Below are 14,271 nucleotides of genomic sequence, written 5' to 3'. Positions count from 1 at the left end.
ACAAAGACAAACAGCAGGAACTCCCTCTCCCAAACTAAGCTTCTGCCCCTCAGCATTGCTATGTGCTGCCATAGCAGGGGACTAAGTGAGCATCAGGACCTTGAGTTTTATTACTACAAGTAAATGATACACGAGAGTAATCTCCAAATTAAAGCCATTTTAATATTTACTCCATCACAACACTGACTGATGTATGCCGTTTCACATTCTCATGTAACCCTGATTATTCTTTCCAGAAATATTTTGAAAAGAAAATTCACATCTGAAAAAAATCTGAACACTCTCACTGAAGAGGAGCCCCCATATTTTTTCAAACTATATCCCTGAATCTCTACTGAAACAGAAATTAAGACTCCTTCCCAAAGTAAGAGTTGGGTGTAACAAACCAAGCAACATAAATAACTCTGACAAATGCTTCAAATACCTGTTTTTAAAGCAAAAAGTACTGCACAAAAGAACAGAGAATCAAAGGGAGATTTTTAATGGCACAAAGGGCAGCTAGGCACTGTGTGAGCTGAGAACATAACTGTCATTATGACTTTAAAAATCCCCCCCAGGAAGATGTGGGTTGCAGCTAGGGCAGAGCAAGGGTCTTGTCAAACCTTCACAAACAACAGAAGAGCAAACCCAGTGTAATGTCCAAACCTAATGAGAAAAGACAAAGATTGCTACAGTCCCTCTGCTGAAAGAACACTGTCAAGCTCGTAAAGTGTTAGGAAAAATTAATGATAAGAGTTCACATTAGCACTACACAATTCAACTCTGGATGAAATCGTCACGAGCTATTTAAAAAAGGAGTTTCTGTATCTGAGAGATTATTCTTAGGTTTAACTTCTGCTGTGTTAATAGCATCTTCTGTATTAAAGGAGCTTTAACTAACACCTGCAAGAGTACCTGCCTTGAGGCAGAGCTGCGCCATGACCATCCTTCCATTTTCAGATAAAAATAAAAGTAACCATTAGGCACATATTGAAGGTGTATTACACAAGCTGGAATGTCAAACATTTTCTCCCTCAGATTTACACAGAAGAATAGCACAGCAGCAAACAACCTGGTCCTCTGTTCAACAATTACCTTGTTACAAGCATTTTCAATGTACATAATGTCACAACATCAATACCTTCTTATCTTTAAATAATTAGGTAAAAAAAGGCCCCCAGTATAACCATTTCTTACATAGCCAAGTTCTCTCTATATACATCCAAATTTTAAAGATACAAATAAAACATTATACAGGATTTATAAATGTTTAAAAACTTGAGGCTTCAGAATAATGGTTTCCCAAAAAGACCTGGGAAAATCCACAGACTGACAAGGTAGCAGAGAAAACTGGAAAAAAGGAGACAGACACAAGTTTGCTGCCATAACATTTTACTAAACGTGCCAGTCATCAAGGTGATACCATTAGAAAGAACAGTTTAAGCTGGAAATGAGGAATGGTGGTTTTGTGTGTTGATCTCAAGCGTTGAGTTGAGACAGGCAATTCAAGTATTTCCTATTTGATCCAAGCTCATCGTAGCAAAGTGGTGCAGAGGAGGATTATTTTACGTTTTTGCCATACATTCGATCAATGTCCATTTGATAGAACGCCGTGAGCTCTTTGCGTTTTAGTTTGAACGCATCTGTCACCAGACCAGTCTCTGGGGTCCAAGGATCAGGGCTCAAACGGATTTTTACTGGTATTTCAAACTTCTCCAGATTCGCTGTAGAAAGAAATATTTTTAATACAGAACCTAAACGTAACCATTTTCCTGAAGTTAAGCACAAAAGGAGAAATCATATTCTCACACAGAAAAGCATGTGACAAATGAGGAAGTGCTCCTCCAACCTCCCACATTGGCTTTGACAACCTGTGGGGTCACAAGCAGAGTAGACAGGATCCAGCAGTACCTGTTGGTCAGTTTCCACTGAAATACTGGAATAAAGCCCAGCTGTTCAGGTATCTGTGCTGCTCCCTAACTTCAAAAAAGTCTCAGTGCATGGAAATGATATCCTCAAAACACACTCTGCTCTACCAGCATCATGGTGCTCATCATCTGGAGATAAAGTCTTAATATCCATTCAAGCTAAGCTTGAAAAAATGAGGGAGTTTGTTTTTTCCTGATAGTTGTAAACTGATCAAGAGAATTATGTTCATATAGCAGCTCTTCCCTGTACTGAAAGAGAGCAGTGCTCTCCACATTACACCTCCTGCATAAAACACTATCATTTGCAACAGTTTCTGCTATGATTTCAGGTATGAGAAAAGAAAATCAAAGAAGAGTGGCCAACAGGCAATAATAAAAAAAAAATCTCTATTTTCAAGTTGAACTTCAAAAATATACACAAATGTATATTTATCCTGTGCAACCTGCCATTTCTAGATTTTCCTGCCCCTTTTTCTCTCTTTGGCATTAGATTACTGGGTTTGCATTTTCAGAGTTTTTTTGCAATTTATCACTAAACCCCGTAGTATTTAAAAATAAAGCCTGTGATACTAAAGTGAAAATCAGAAGCAAATACAAAATAACATCAAAATCACTGAGTGAAAAACTACCTTTTATCAATTTAAAAAAAGTATTTAATTCTCTTCAGAATAGTTAGTGCTTCAGAAAAAAAGGAAGGCAACTTTGTACATGCTCTCCATCACAGCAGCTTCTGAGAATGACTTTGCCCATGTGCTCCACACAGTGAAGAAAGCCAGACTACAGAGGTGGGGCAAGGAAACAGCAGCTGCAGTGCTGAGACTGCACTCATGGCAGGACGGTGCGCCTGGGATGGGAGCTGGCAAGTATCTCATCAGAGTTTAATATATTCACAAGCAATATGGAGAAGAGATGAAGATTAACAAGCAAAGATTGCTGGAAGCATGTAGTTATCCAGTGTAGAAAGGAGGAGGACAAAGGGCAAAGAGGGGCAGAAGGACATTGTGATACTGAGCAACTGCAACACAGCAGCAAACATCCATTGCAGGAAAGCGTCAAGAGAATGAGTATGGAAAACTTTACACCCCTGATGACCATTAAAAAAAAAAAGAAATCATTCTGTAGCCATAACTGACAGTGTTACGAAAAAAGCTCAGTGTTTAGTAATGGGCAAAAGCAAAAGGAAGGCAGAAATTATTAAGAAGAACAAAATATCACTGTGCCAGTAATAAAATATCATTCTGCACCAGAACAGCCTGACAGACTATGGCCAATTAGCACGAAAAAGATACTGAGGGGGAAGAATAACCCACACCGACAGAATCACAACCACCGCTGGGACTGCTCACTGCCTCTCCCAGACCAGAGCTCAGCAGAGTCACCCTGAACTGGCAGATGGAAGGCTTGGGACAAACAAAGCATTTCTCCACACAAACTGGCCAAGCTACACAACTCACCACGAGACACTATGGACACTGATATGGAACATCTGAGTAACTCTGAAATGTGGCAAAAGTCTTCTGAAAATTACTAACTACAAAGATGCTGCTCGGGTTTTGGAAATCCTTCAGATGGAAGTGTGCCCCTGTCATCATGGGTTTATTTCAACTCGGCACTGGTATGTAGCATGTGAGACTGTCTGATACCTAATACATGATTATGGATCTATAGATGGCCCACACTGTTTTTGGACCAGCAGCTAAGGCCAACAAGATACTAGAGGACATCTTAAAGAACACCAGACACATATGAAGAACTGTGATACTAAAGTGAATACAAAATAACATCAAAATCATTGAATCAAAAACTACCTTTCATCAATTTTAAAAAAACATTTAATTCTCTTCAGAATAGTTAGTGCTGCAGAAAAAAAGAGTACTTGCGAAGTTTGCCCTATTTTTATATTGTCTTCTCAGCTATATTTACCACAGTAAAAGAAGCTCCATGAAACAAAAGGACTGATCCAACTCACGTTTTGTCGTTGGGGTTTTTTGTATGAAAATTTCACTTCCTATAGGTTCTATGAAATAGACATATTCAAGGAAATATTTTTAGGGCCTATGATTATCTGTTTCACAGACACTGCAGTCCACAAGGTTGATACCGTCTACCCAGCCACTCACCTGCCATGGCAGCCTCAGCTAGCACCTTCAGTACCTCTTTTTCCATCTCAGGACTGTTACAGATCTCTTCCCAGCTTCCTTTGAATCCTTTTTTTCGGGCTAGTTCTGCGAGCTCCTTTTGATTTGGCACAACAAATCCAATGACATAAGAATGGAAACTGAGAAGCACAATGTACTTTAGTATGAATTTTACAAGTAAATAACTCTTCAAAAATAACATTACAAATTGAGGGGTTTACACTTCATACAGAGATATTGCTCTTAACAGCTGGCTTTTGTTCACCTGATAATCTTCCTGAAATAGGACACAAGTTACCTCTGCCTGCTTAAAAATAAGTAGAAAGAGAAGCTACTTACCTTACAGTAACTGGATTGCTTCAAGGTGTGCTGTCCATATGCATATTCCACTGTGTCTCATGCCCAAAGCTTTGGGAAGCAGTACCCATACGATGTCACTGCGCCCTGCCTCTGCTCATGTTTTGCAACCCGGAATGGAGACTGGTGTGCCGCTTCCCTACCTCAGTTTCCTCTCAACTGCAGAATCCAGTTACTGTAGAGGAGTAGAGGACTGCAGTGAAGAGGGGTTGGAGAGCAGGTTGTGGAACGAGCATATGCACAACACATCTCAAAGGACGCCTGCTTCTGTAAGGGAAGTGGCTTCTCTTTCTCTTTCAAGTGATTGTCCATACGCTCACTGTACTGTTGGCACTCTTTGCTCCTGACATGCCCAGAACACAGGAAGCTGTGATCTCAAACTCTTTGGGCCCTAAAGCACTATTCACTCTGAAACAGGTATTCAAGGCTTTTCAGATGGTGTAAAGTTTAGGCAAAATGTGCACAGAACCTCATACAGCAGCTTGACACATTCTAACAAAGCAGATTACAGAGCCAGAGTTGAAAGTGATCTTAGAAGAGCTCCTAATCAACTCACCTGCCCTGAAGCAGGGTCAGATACATCTAAGATGTTTGTCTAAATCTTTCTTAAACATCAGCAAGCACTAATGCCAATGCTTCATCACTCGTAGCATGGATAAGGTGTTCCTGATGGCAATTCCTGACTCTTCCTCTTTGCAGTTTATATCAGAGTAGTCAGATGTCCCTCCCTTTTCCACAGAAGCTATTTTTTTATTCACAGACTGTTACCTTTTTTCCTTGTCACCCTTCTAGTCTTGCTTCCTTTCTTAGGTTTATTTAGAAATATAAGCAGTGCCCCTTCCTCCTAAATCATGCCATCACAGGTCTCTGCCCAGACACCGCCATTTTTTTCCTGGACTCTTTTCATGAGGTCCATCTCTTCAGATGTGCTATATGCAGAACTCAGACCCTTTAATGCTTGGTAGAGCAAAGAGATCATTGTGCATTTTGCAGGCAATATATCTGATTATGCCCTTTACCTTCTTATAGCAGCATGGCACTTATCGACTGATGTCAGCTCCTACAGAACTGCTACCAACTGGTGGTTCTCACCCTTAACTTCTGCAGTTTATTTAGCTGTAAGTATCATTTACAAATCCTCTCTTTAAACTTACTGCTGTTTTCAAGCAAATCTCCATCTAGCCAAGCTTGCTCTGAATTCTCAGCCTATCCTCCACTGTAGCTTTGGTTCCATTCCCACCTTAACTATCTACAGACTTGTTAAATCTTTTCAACTCTCACCAGACAGATCATTAATACAAAATATGGAAACATAGCCCTTGCATGCAGATTACTGCAGCTATATCCCTTAAGGTCTTCAAATATCTCTAATTATGCTTTTGGTTACTGCACATTGCAATTTCTCCTCTGTTACTGGCATGAATTATAATGGGCATCTGACAGGAGTTGAGAAGACTGAACCAGAGTCCATTACAAACACAGACTTCCCTGGCAGCATCATCACAAGCTTTGCCTGCCAGCTTGAAACCATTTTCATTTTTCTCTTCCTGACAATGTATTACAGGATGATTTCAGATTAGCCTCAATATCACTACTGCTTCCATCTCACCTTCTGGCTTTGACTCCGTCCCATCTTCCACCATGCACAGTCATGCTGTACTCTGTACTGAACCCCTGTAACTTTGTCTATGGTCTGCTCCCTACTGTGTATGTATTGTGTGTGAAGGCATCTAGGACACAAAGGACTCTGGCACTTTCATCCCTGGCTCCTGTAGTCTTTTGACATGCTCAAAATCACATCCAGCAATATCAACAGCATCTCCATGGATGAACAGCATACAGAAGTAATCAGCTGGCTGAAAAGCATCAAACTTTCTGTTCATCTAAAATCCAGCCCCTAAAGTAGAAGTGTACTTGTTCTGGACAAACAGGTTCACCCAACTGCTTTTTTCTTGAAAGAACACCTTGGAGCTCACAGTTCCTGGAACAAGTAGCTTTTCATTCTGTGCCACAAAGTTAAAGCTTCACTTGTTGCAGTTCAAATGCTAAAGCACTGTTTAGTCTTGAGAGGTATCCTGAAGGTACCTCTTCCCTCTTGCTGTTTCTTATGCAGATCTTTTGTACTTGGTAGCTTTGTCAGTCTTGGAAGTGATTTTCAGTGGAAGCTGGTCCTCAAGACCTCCTTAGGCATCTCTTCCATGATGAAAGATTTTGCCAAAATGTCCGTCCTACACTAGGCAGCCTCATTCCCTCGCTGTGTTATGATTCTACCCCATGTATGGCTCTCAGACCTATGGTCAGAAACTTATTTAGTGGCACTACATATAGATACCACTGTTTCTATTCTGTAAAGTCTGGTCCTTATCTCCTTGAGATTACTAAGAACTCCCTCAGGTTTTTTGCCATGTTTCCTCATTCCTCAGGTAACTGAGTTACTAGTTTTCCTGAGGTGATGCTTGAAACCCATTTCATTTGTGTTGGATAGCTGAAGTGTTGACAAAGCAGTCAGAGTCTCCCCTGACAGAGCTCTAATCCTGACTCCTTTCAGCAAATGTTTTTATTCCTTATCTCACTTATTTTATCTGAAGTCAATACAGCTTTTGAAGCAGCAATATCATGCAAACAATTCTGATTCCCAACTACCATGTTCAGAGGAGCTTTGCACCCTAAAATCTAAGGTCAAATCACGTATTAAACCCATTTGTAAGTCCGCCCTCCTTGTCCTTTTGCATGTGGGAAACGGAACAGCTACAAATATAAAGGACTCCTCCTGCATACAAGATCATCCAGGCAAAGTATAAGGAGAAACAGGATCTAAGAAAGGTCACAGGTTACAAAATCTCTCTGAGCTCAGACTGCTGAGGTGAGCACATATCCACAATGAAATGTGCATATGGACAATCATTCAGGGACTCTTACATGGCTACTCAGGCTACATTACATACATAATAGTATTAAGAAAAAATACAGCCGCAACAGAAAAACCCATCTGGAATGTCTTGCCTTGTTTGTCCCTGGTCTGGACTCTTGTTTGTAAATTACCTTTAAAAATTGCTCATAGGTTTTCCTATTTTTAAGTAACAGACACAACATGGCCTATCAGAGTCAAGTGTCTGTCTGGCAAGTGCATTTTAGCTTCCAATGTTATGTTGACCTAGGAAAATTAACACAAAAATTTGGTAGCACGAGTCCAATAGTGAACTGCAATCCTAGAAAAAAAGAAATCACATGTAGGAAGCTCCTTCTCCAGAGATTACAGAGGGTGCTTGGAACAATCGCAACTTTGAGCTGTCAAAGTGAGCAAACACGAGACTCACTCAGTGAGTCCAAACCACAAGTAAAACTTAATAGAATGAAAATTTTCTCAGATGTGGCAGGCCCAATGCATGGCAGCCTACTGATCCAAAACTGTCAAAACCAACTAAAGTTACAGAATGCCTACCACTAGTTAACATACCCTCCCCACCCCCCAAAATTACAGAGAACCAGGTGAACAAACCAAAGTTGTTTTTTTTTTATTTATTACCACTGAGCAATTCTCTGGTATGCTTGTCCTGGCGTCTATCAAAATAAAGTGGGAATCAGAATATTTCTGATCACTCAAAAGCTCCAAAATAACTTTCCAAACATCAGTGTCAAATGTCAACAGGAAACAAAGACCACCTGAAGTACATTTATATCTGTAAGAGCTAAGAAATTATAGAAACAAACTTAAGACATGTCTGAGCCCTTATCACCTCATTTATTAGTACACATATAAAGCAAAATAAACAACATTTGATTGCCATTTATTGTGTGTTTGCACAGTATTTAGAGTGTGTTTTCTCTCAAGCTTAAAGGTGGTGTACTGCAAGGGTTAAAGAAAAGTAACTTTAATTCACAAGCCAGCTACTGGGCTGTTGGTGGCTTTTATCACCACCTTCCTCTGAAGTACCACAGTAACTTCCTCTGAAGGACAGATCACAACTAAACACAGCAAGGAACTAGGTGTCCTAGGGCTTCTAAAGGCAATAATCTCCAAAGTGCTTGAGTGATGTCTGTAATTAACGCAATAGAGCTCAGCTGCTTTTCAGATTGGGGAAGGGGGAATGTAAGACTCATTATTGGTATTTTCCAATAAATTATGACAACAAATGAGAAAGGAAAAATAAAAATAGATTTCAGATCTTTTAGTTTTGATAGTTATTCCATTGTATTATAAGTAAAATCCCTTTTTTAACTGATTTTAAATATTCCACACATTGAGGGGCAAAAAATTTTGCTTACGGCTTCAAGAGGACAAAGAACAGAGCAGTAACAAAGTATCAGCTGCTCTTACCTGCTTGCATACACACAAATATTATCTACCAGTGGGAGATTCTTCAGAGCTGCTTCTACTTTGCCAAGAGAAACATATTCTCCTGCCTGCAGTTTTACAAGATCCTTTTTGCGATCTAACAAGGAAGAAAGGAATTAAGTGTTAATTACAGAACAGAAAACTTCTAGACATTGATTTTAGATTTTTCTGAAATGCATATTTAAATACCAAAACTGACTCATGTTTGGTGAACGTACCAGAAACCTTTAGTATCAGGTTTCCAGACTCTGCATTTTATCAGTCTCTCCCACCGAAATGAGGGACATTACAATTCCATGCATTTTCTGCCTTTAGAACAGCATTTCCTATAAGACAGCACCATCATGTGCATGGAAGACAACTGGAACTGTGCAAGAGCCACTGTTAGCCAGGAGCACACATTTTCTGCTGTCTGGTTCAGACCCACAAGGCAGGATTTGCACCATTTGGTGACATTACATTATTTATTTCAGACTAAATCCATATTTAAAGAGCAACTGTTCACCTTTTACTTGAAATATAACATTAGGGATCAAAAATTATGCCCAAATTACCTGACGTTATTGTACACAACCTTACAAAACTATACAACATATAAGGCAGCTTATCTACTCAATTAGCTTATATGTAACTCTACTTACTATCCAGTCTCAGTAACTTAGGGAGTCAATATTAAGACTGTTTCAAAATGAACAAAAAATCAAATTCTAAGACACAAACAAGTTTACATTAACATATCAGAACTTCCCTGAGATACATGGGAAGGCTTTAGACTTCATGACAAGATATGGAGGGATTTTTTAAATTACTGTATTTCACAGCCCTGAAAAATGTGTTTGTACATGAATATATATACATACACATGTTTACCTGAATTTATTAACTCACCAATAATTTTTAGACACCCATCATGATGAAACTCTCCAATATCTCCAGTATGGAGCCACCTCTGCCCATTCTCATCAACAGTGAAATCTTTTCTGGTTCGTGCTTCATTTTTGTAGTAGCCCACAGTCACATTCTGCCCTCCAATAAGGATCTCACCTCTAGGATATGGTTTATCAGTGTTGTAATATCCACCTAAAAAGATTGGGGTTTTTATTAAGTTAATGAGAATGAAAACATATTCCAAAGGAAGAATTCGTGCCATCCTTCTGGCAGTAGTAAGTAATGTGCTTTATCAGTTTCACACAAAAATAAAAATTAAAAAAAAAAAATTGCCTCATTTTTGGAAAGAAAAAATCCATAAGGCCTTGCATTAGCCCAAAACACCCTTAAGTACTACGTATTTCTACTCTACAATACATAAATGCCTACAGTGAGAGAGGAAATCGCCTAAATGCATTTCAAAATTTATTACATGTATTTTATAATGTATTCATTAAGCTTCCATCCTACATGACAATTTTTTAATGACTTTATTAATGATACTATGAAGATTATTTTATAATAATTTCTTAATGGCAACTGAAGGTATTGTGCATACTACCCAGTCAAAGTGCCACTTGCACTGACAGCTTCTGTCTGGATATTTTCCTGTTTAGAAACCACTGAGGAATTTATTTTACCTTTCTTCTCCCCAGGAGCAAACTTTTATAAGTGAAGGTAGCATTTAAAAATCTAAATAGCCAAGAAATACTCTTCTAATTACTGCTACTGAGCAAAGCCCAATAGAAAAACACAGTTCTTACAAACACCTTACAATTTAATCATATGCAGGAATTCTCACCTTCTTCCCAGTTCATTAACTTGATTTCACAACAGACCAAAGGTGCTCCCACTCTTCCTGTAGTGTAGTCCCAAACTAGAATTTAAAAAAGAGCATTTTTCAGAAAAACATTTAACCAAAACTGATTAGGATTAAAAAAAAAAATCTTTTGCTGTCAGTGAAAATTAACTGCTATGTATTTTTGGACTTTAATTCAGAGAACCAAACTTCCAAGAAAATCAATGGATTTAGCAAGACAATGCAGATAAGCTTCTTATTCTGCTGAGAGAGTAAATGGCTGTATTTACAGATACTGTCAGTTACTAAAAGGCAACTGAAACCATTAGGCTCTGTTACATGAAATTAATATCTGGTGCAGGCAGATTTTAATTCCTAACAACTTAATATACTCACCACAATATGAAAAAATTTATTCATTTGAAGTGCTAAGTGCAACAATGCCAAGATCCCATTCACGCTAGAATGGTTTGCTCTATCACAAATGAGAACATCCATTTTACATGTAGGTCACCTGCTTTAGCACAATGCATCCAGACCAGCACTCCCACTGGTTTATACATTTTTGGGAACATCCAGTTCTAGGGTTCCCTGACAACATTTGGTGGCACCACCAAAGGGTCAGAGCCGAGCCCCACAGAGCTCAATGCGGGTGCCAGCGCAGTGCCACCCACCTTCCATGATGGTGCCAGCCCCAGCCGACTCGGTGAGGCCGTAGCCCTGCCCCACAGGGCAGCAGAAGCAGATGTTCATGAAGCGCTGCGTGGCCGCCGACAGCGGGGCGCCGCCGCACAGCAGGAGGCGGATCTTCCCGCCCAGCAGCATCCGCACCTTGCGGAAGATAAGGCTGAAACGCAAAGGGAAAAGTACATTTTGGGGCTTCAAAACAAAACAAGAGAGCACTGAGTTTAGGATCTGAACTGAAAGTTTCCACTGTCTTCAAATATGCTTTTATGATATCCAAGGAAAACCCTGAAGGAGCACATTGAAGTTTTCAGAAATACCGGCACAGATTTCTAAGCTTGTGTCATGTTCCAGTTTGAAGATGGGTTAAACGTTTCAGAACATATATTTAATGAGGCAGTTGTGTGATTTTCTCCTAAAAATACTTTAAGTTGTATAAATTTTGCAATTACATTATCCTTTACTCTCACTGAAGCCCAGAGTTAGACTCAATGATCCTTGTGGGTTCTTTCCAATTTGAGATAGATATACTATTGCTCCCTTCTGTGAAAATGAAGGGTCTACAGTTTTCTGTAGGAATAGACTTCTCATCTTACCCAAAAATTGTATAAATCTATTATTAAATTCCTGATGAAAATGCAATAAATGTAAATTTTCAATTTACAAGTTCCAAGTTAAATAACACTCACTTAAATTTTATCAGTAAATATTTAAATCCATCACACAAACTCCTGTTTTGTTGTTTCAATTTATGCTCAAGTATAGACTTGTTCATGTTCGAAGTATCAACAATAAAATGAAGAAAAGCACAAAGAACTAGCTACTGCTCCTGTGGTAAGACTTTGATTTTTTGGTGCCATTAAAAATAAAGTTAATATTACCTATCACAGAGTGGGGTAGTGTAACCTTTGGAAATCTGCTCCATTTTGTAGTTGTAGGCCAATATAAATAGATTCCGCTGGAAACTGGTCATTTCATTCACTTTATTCATGACGTTTTTGTAGATTCGATCCATGATTTCCTAGTTACGTAAAAAGATGAACTTTAACTCAAAGAAACAGAAATCCTGAATTCAGTACAGCAAAAAGAAAACACAATCTAGAAATTCAAGTATGTTTCAGGTGACAACCCACTCCCAGGTCCCCTCCTATTCCATTGCTAAGACACAGCAAGATGTTCATGGAAAGGAGGAAAGCAAAATCTGGGCAAGAGCAGCAATTAACCCCCAGCTGCCTGCTGCCAACTCTCTTTATTCCACCACTGTAACAAACAGTAAATGACTAAGTAAAATGGGAATCTAATCCCTATTGCTATCTTAACTTTGAAAAAGTTTGATGCTCATATCATGATTATCCCCAACATACAAATAAGCACCAAAATTATTATTTTAAGGCAGCTTAACATCAAAGATTCTACCTTTTCTATTTAAGTGGTCATGGTATTAATTTTGTTGCTAAAAATGGAATTATAACTCATATTTTTAAAAAAGCTTTAAAAATTATTCATCCTTCAGTTACTTACCGGAACAGCTGCCATTAGAGTTGGCTTAAGTGTAGTAACATCCCCTTTGCTTCCTTTCTTTATTTTAGAGGACTAAAGTGAAGAACAAGTTTACTAGCAGACACATTCAAGATCTTTAACATGAGAAACAGTATTTGTAGTATTTTAAAAGAAATATTACAAAGATCTGATGTAAGTAATTTTTTAAATTTTTTTTTTTTAACATAGCAGACTTACATCCACAACATACCTGGTCAGCCAGGGTCTGAGGGGAAGAGTAACCAATGCGGCACCCGTGAGACAGACATACAAGCTCAGCACTCAGCTCCAGAACATGGGCAAGAGGCAGGTACCCAATATAAATGTCTTTTTCCCTGCAAAGAATGTGTAAAATATAGGTTTATGCTGTATCACTAGAGTCCTCAGATGAATCATTAAGCACAATTTATGCAAAGTTTATTGTAGAACTAGAGAAAGTAGAAAATGCCTTTGAGCTTGAGAATGTATTTCAAGTCACACAGGTTTTGTTTCAAGAATTGAATATTATGTACTGTAGGTTTAAGGCATGAACAAAAGGTGATGGTTACTCATCCCAAGACAATTAAACATGCGTTATGGTTGCAAAGGCAACTCACTGGATGAGATTAAAAACTGGACCAAATAGAAAGAAGCCACTGAGTTTAAACATTAACCAAGGGAAGACCTGCTTAGGGAGGCTTTCAACCACTCTAGTGCAAGGCGGCCTTCCAGGCTTTTGTATCCTGGTCTTGCCCACACACCAAAGAGAAGAGAACAAAGAGTACATGAAGTAGTCATGTGTAGCACAGTGCTGGAAGATGCTCAGACATCAGTGCATAGTATGATGTGTCACAGCCACAGCAATATAAAAGAGTTCATATTTTACACAGTAATTAAACTAAAATTAAATGCAACTACATGACTTCTTTATTTGCTGGTAACTAAGGGTAGGTACGTACCCCAGATTTGGGATCCTCTCAGCCATTCCAGTTATCCCAGCAATTATGTTGCAATGGGAGATCATAACTCCTTTGGGAATTCCTGTGGATCCACTTGTGTACATGATCACTGCAATATCCGAGGGCACAGGCCTGGATGGCTGTTTGTTTCCTACAAGTCGTTAAAAAAATAGGATGTGTTATGTGTGGAGAGCCTCTCGGGCTGGGAGATGACACACTGACATTTCAGCAGTCACTGCAGTACAGCACCACAGGACTCTTGCTATTACATTCTGCTTTTGCTTAAAGAGATTGTAGTCAAACTTAAGTGCCTTCACAAAGAGTAGGAACTTTGCGTTAGCTGAGCAATACTTTGACTGATTGTCCTGATCACCACAACAACAGTTTTCCTATTGTGTTTCCCCTACTCCTGCAGTGGAGAGAACAACAGGCAGAGCTTTGGCTTCTCCAAAGCACCACTGAGCATCCCTGCCTCAGGAAGGTTCACTGCCCTGATTCCAGGCTGCCACAGGGTCCATCCCTCTGTGCCAAGCTCCTTCCTCACGTGCTCCCTGGCAGGGAACAACACACTGCCTCATTTGCAACACCTGAAGCAAAGCACTGCTGTGCCAACCTGAGGTCCAGTCTCTATAAATATTTAAAAGAA

General features: G+C 39.2%; 1 protein-coding gene across 4 annotated transcripts in view; it reads right to left on the bottom strand.

Annotated features, from left to right (window-relative positions):
* Positions 1–453: 453 nt before the first annotated feature.
* The window catches only part of ACSL3 (acyl-CoA synthetase long chain family member 3), a 48,813-nt gene continuing 34,995 nt past the window's right edge, over positions 454–14,271 (bottom strand). For 3 of the 4 annotated variants that reach the window (XM_082287772.1, XM_082287770.1, XM_082287771.1), the window contains 10 exons: positions 13,626–13,776; positions 12,899–13,022; positions 12,670–12,741; positions 12,030–12,169; positions 11,139–11,311; positions 10,468–10,542; positions 9,627–9,818; positions 8,721–8,835; positions 4,028–4,185; positions 454–1,703 (listed from right to left, as the gene is read on the bottom strand). In XM_082287772.1, coding sequence (XP_082143898.1) covers positions 1,540–1,703; positions 4,028–4,185; positions 8,721–8,835; positions 9,627–9,818; positions 10,468–10,542; positions 11,139–11,311; positions 12,030–12,169; positions 12,670–12,741; positions 12,899–13,022; positions 13,626–13,776 — 1,364 coding nt within the window. In that variant the 3' untranslated portion in view covers positions 454–1,539. The remainder of the gene's footprint in view (positions 1,704–4,027; positions 4,186–8,720; positions 8,836–9,626; positions 9,819–10,467; positions 10,543–11,138; positions 11,312–12,029; positions 12,170–12,669; positions 12,742–12,898; positions 13,023–13,625; positions 13,777–14,271) is intronic. The other variant, XM_082287773.1, reaches the window with a different exon arrangement.

The sequence above is a fragment of the Coloeus monedula genome (genome assembly GCF_965178545.1).
Source record: "Coloeus monedula genome assembly, chromosome: 10".
Lineage (NCBI taxonomy): Eukaryota > Metazoa > Chordata > Aves > Passeriformes > Corvidae > Coloeus > Coloeus monedula.
The sequence above is the reverse complement of the archived record's forward strand: the minus strand, read 5'-3'. Positions and strand labels throughout refer to the sequence as shown.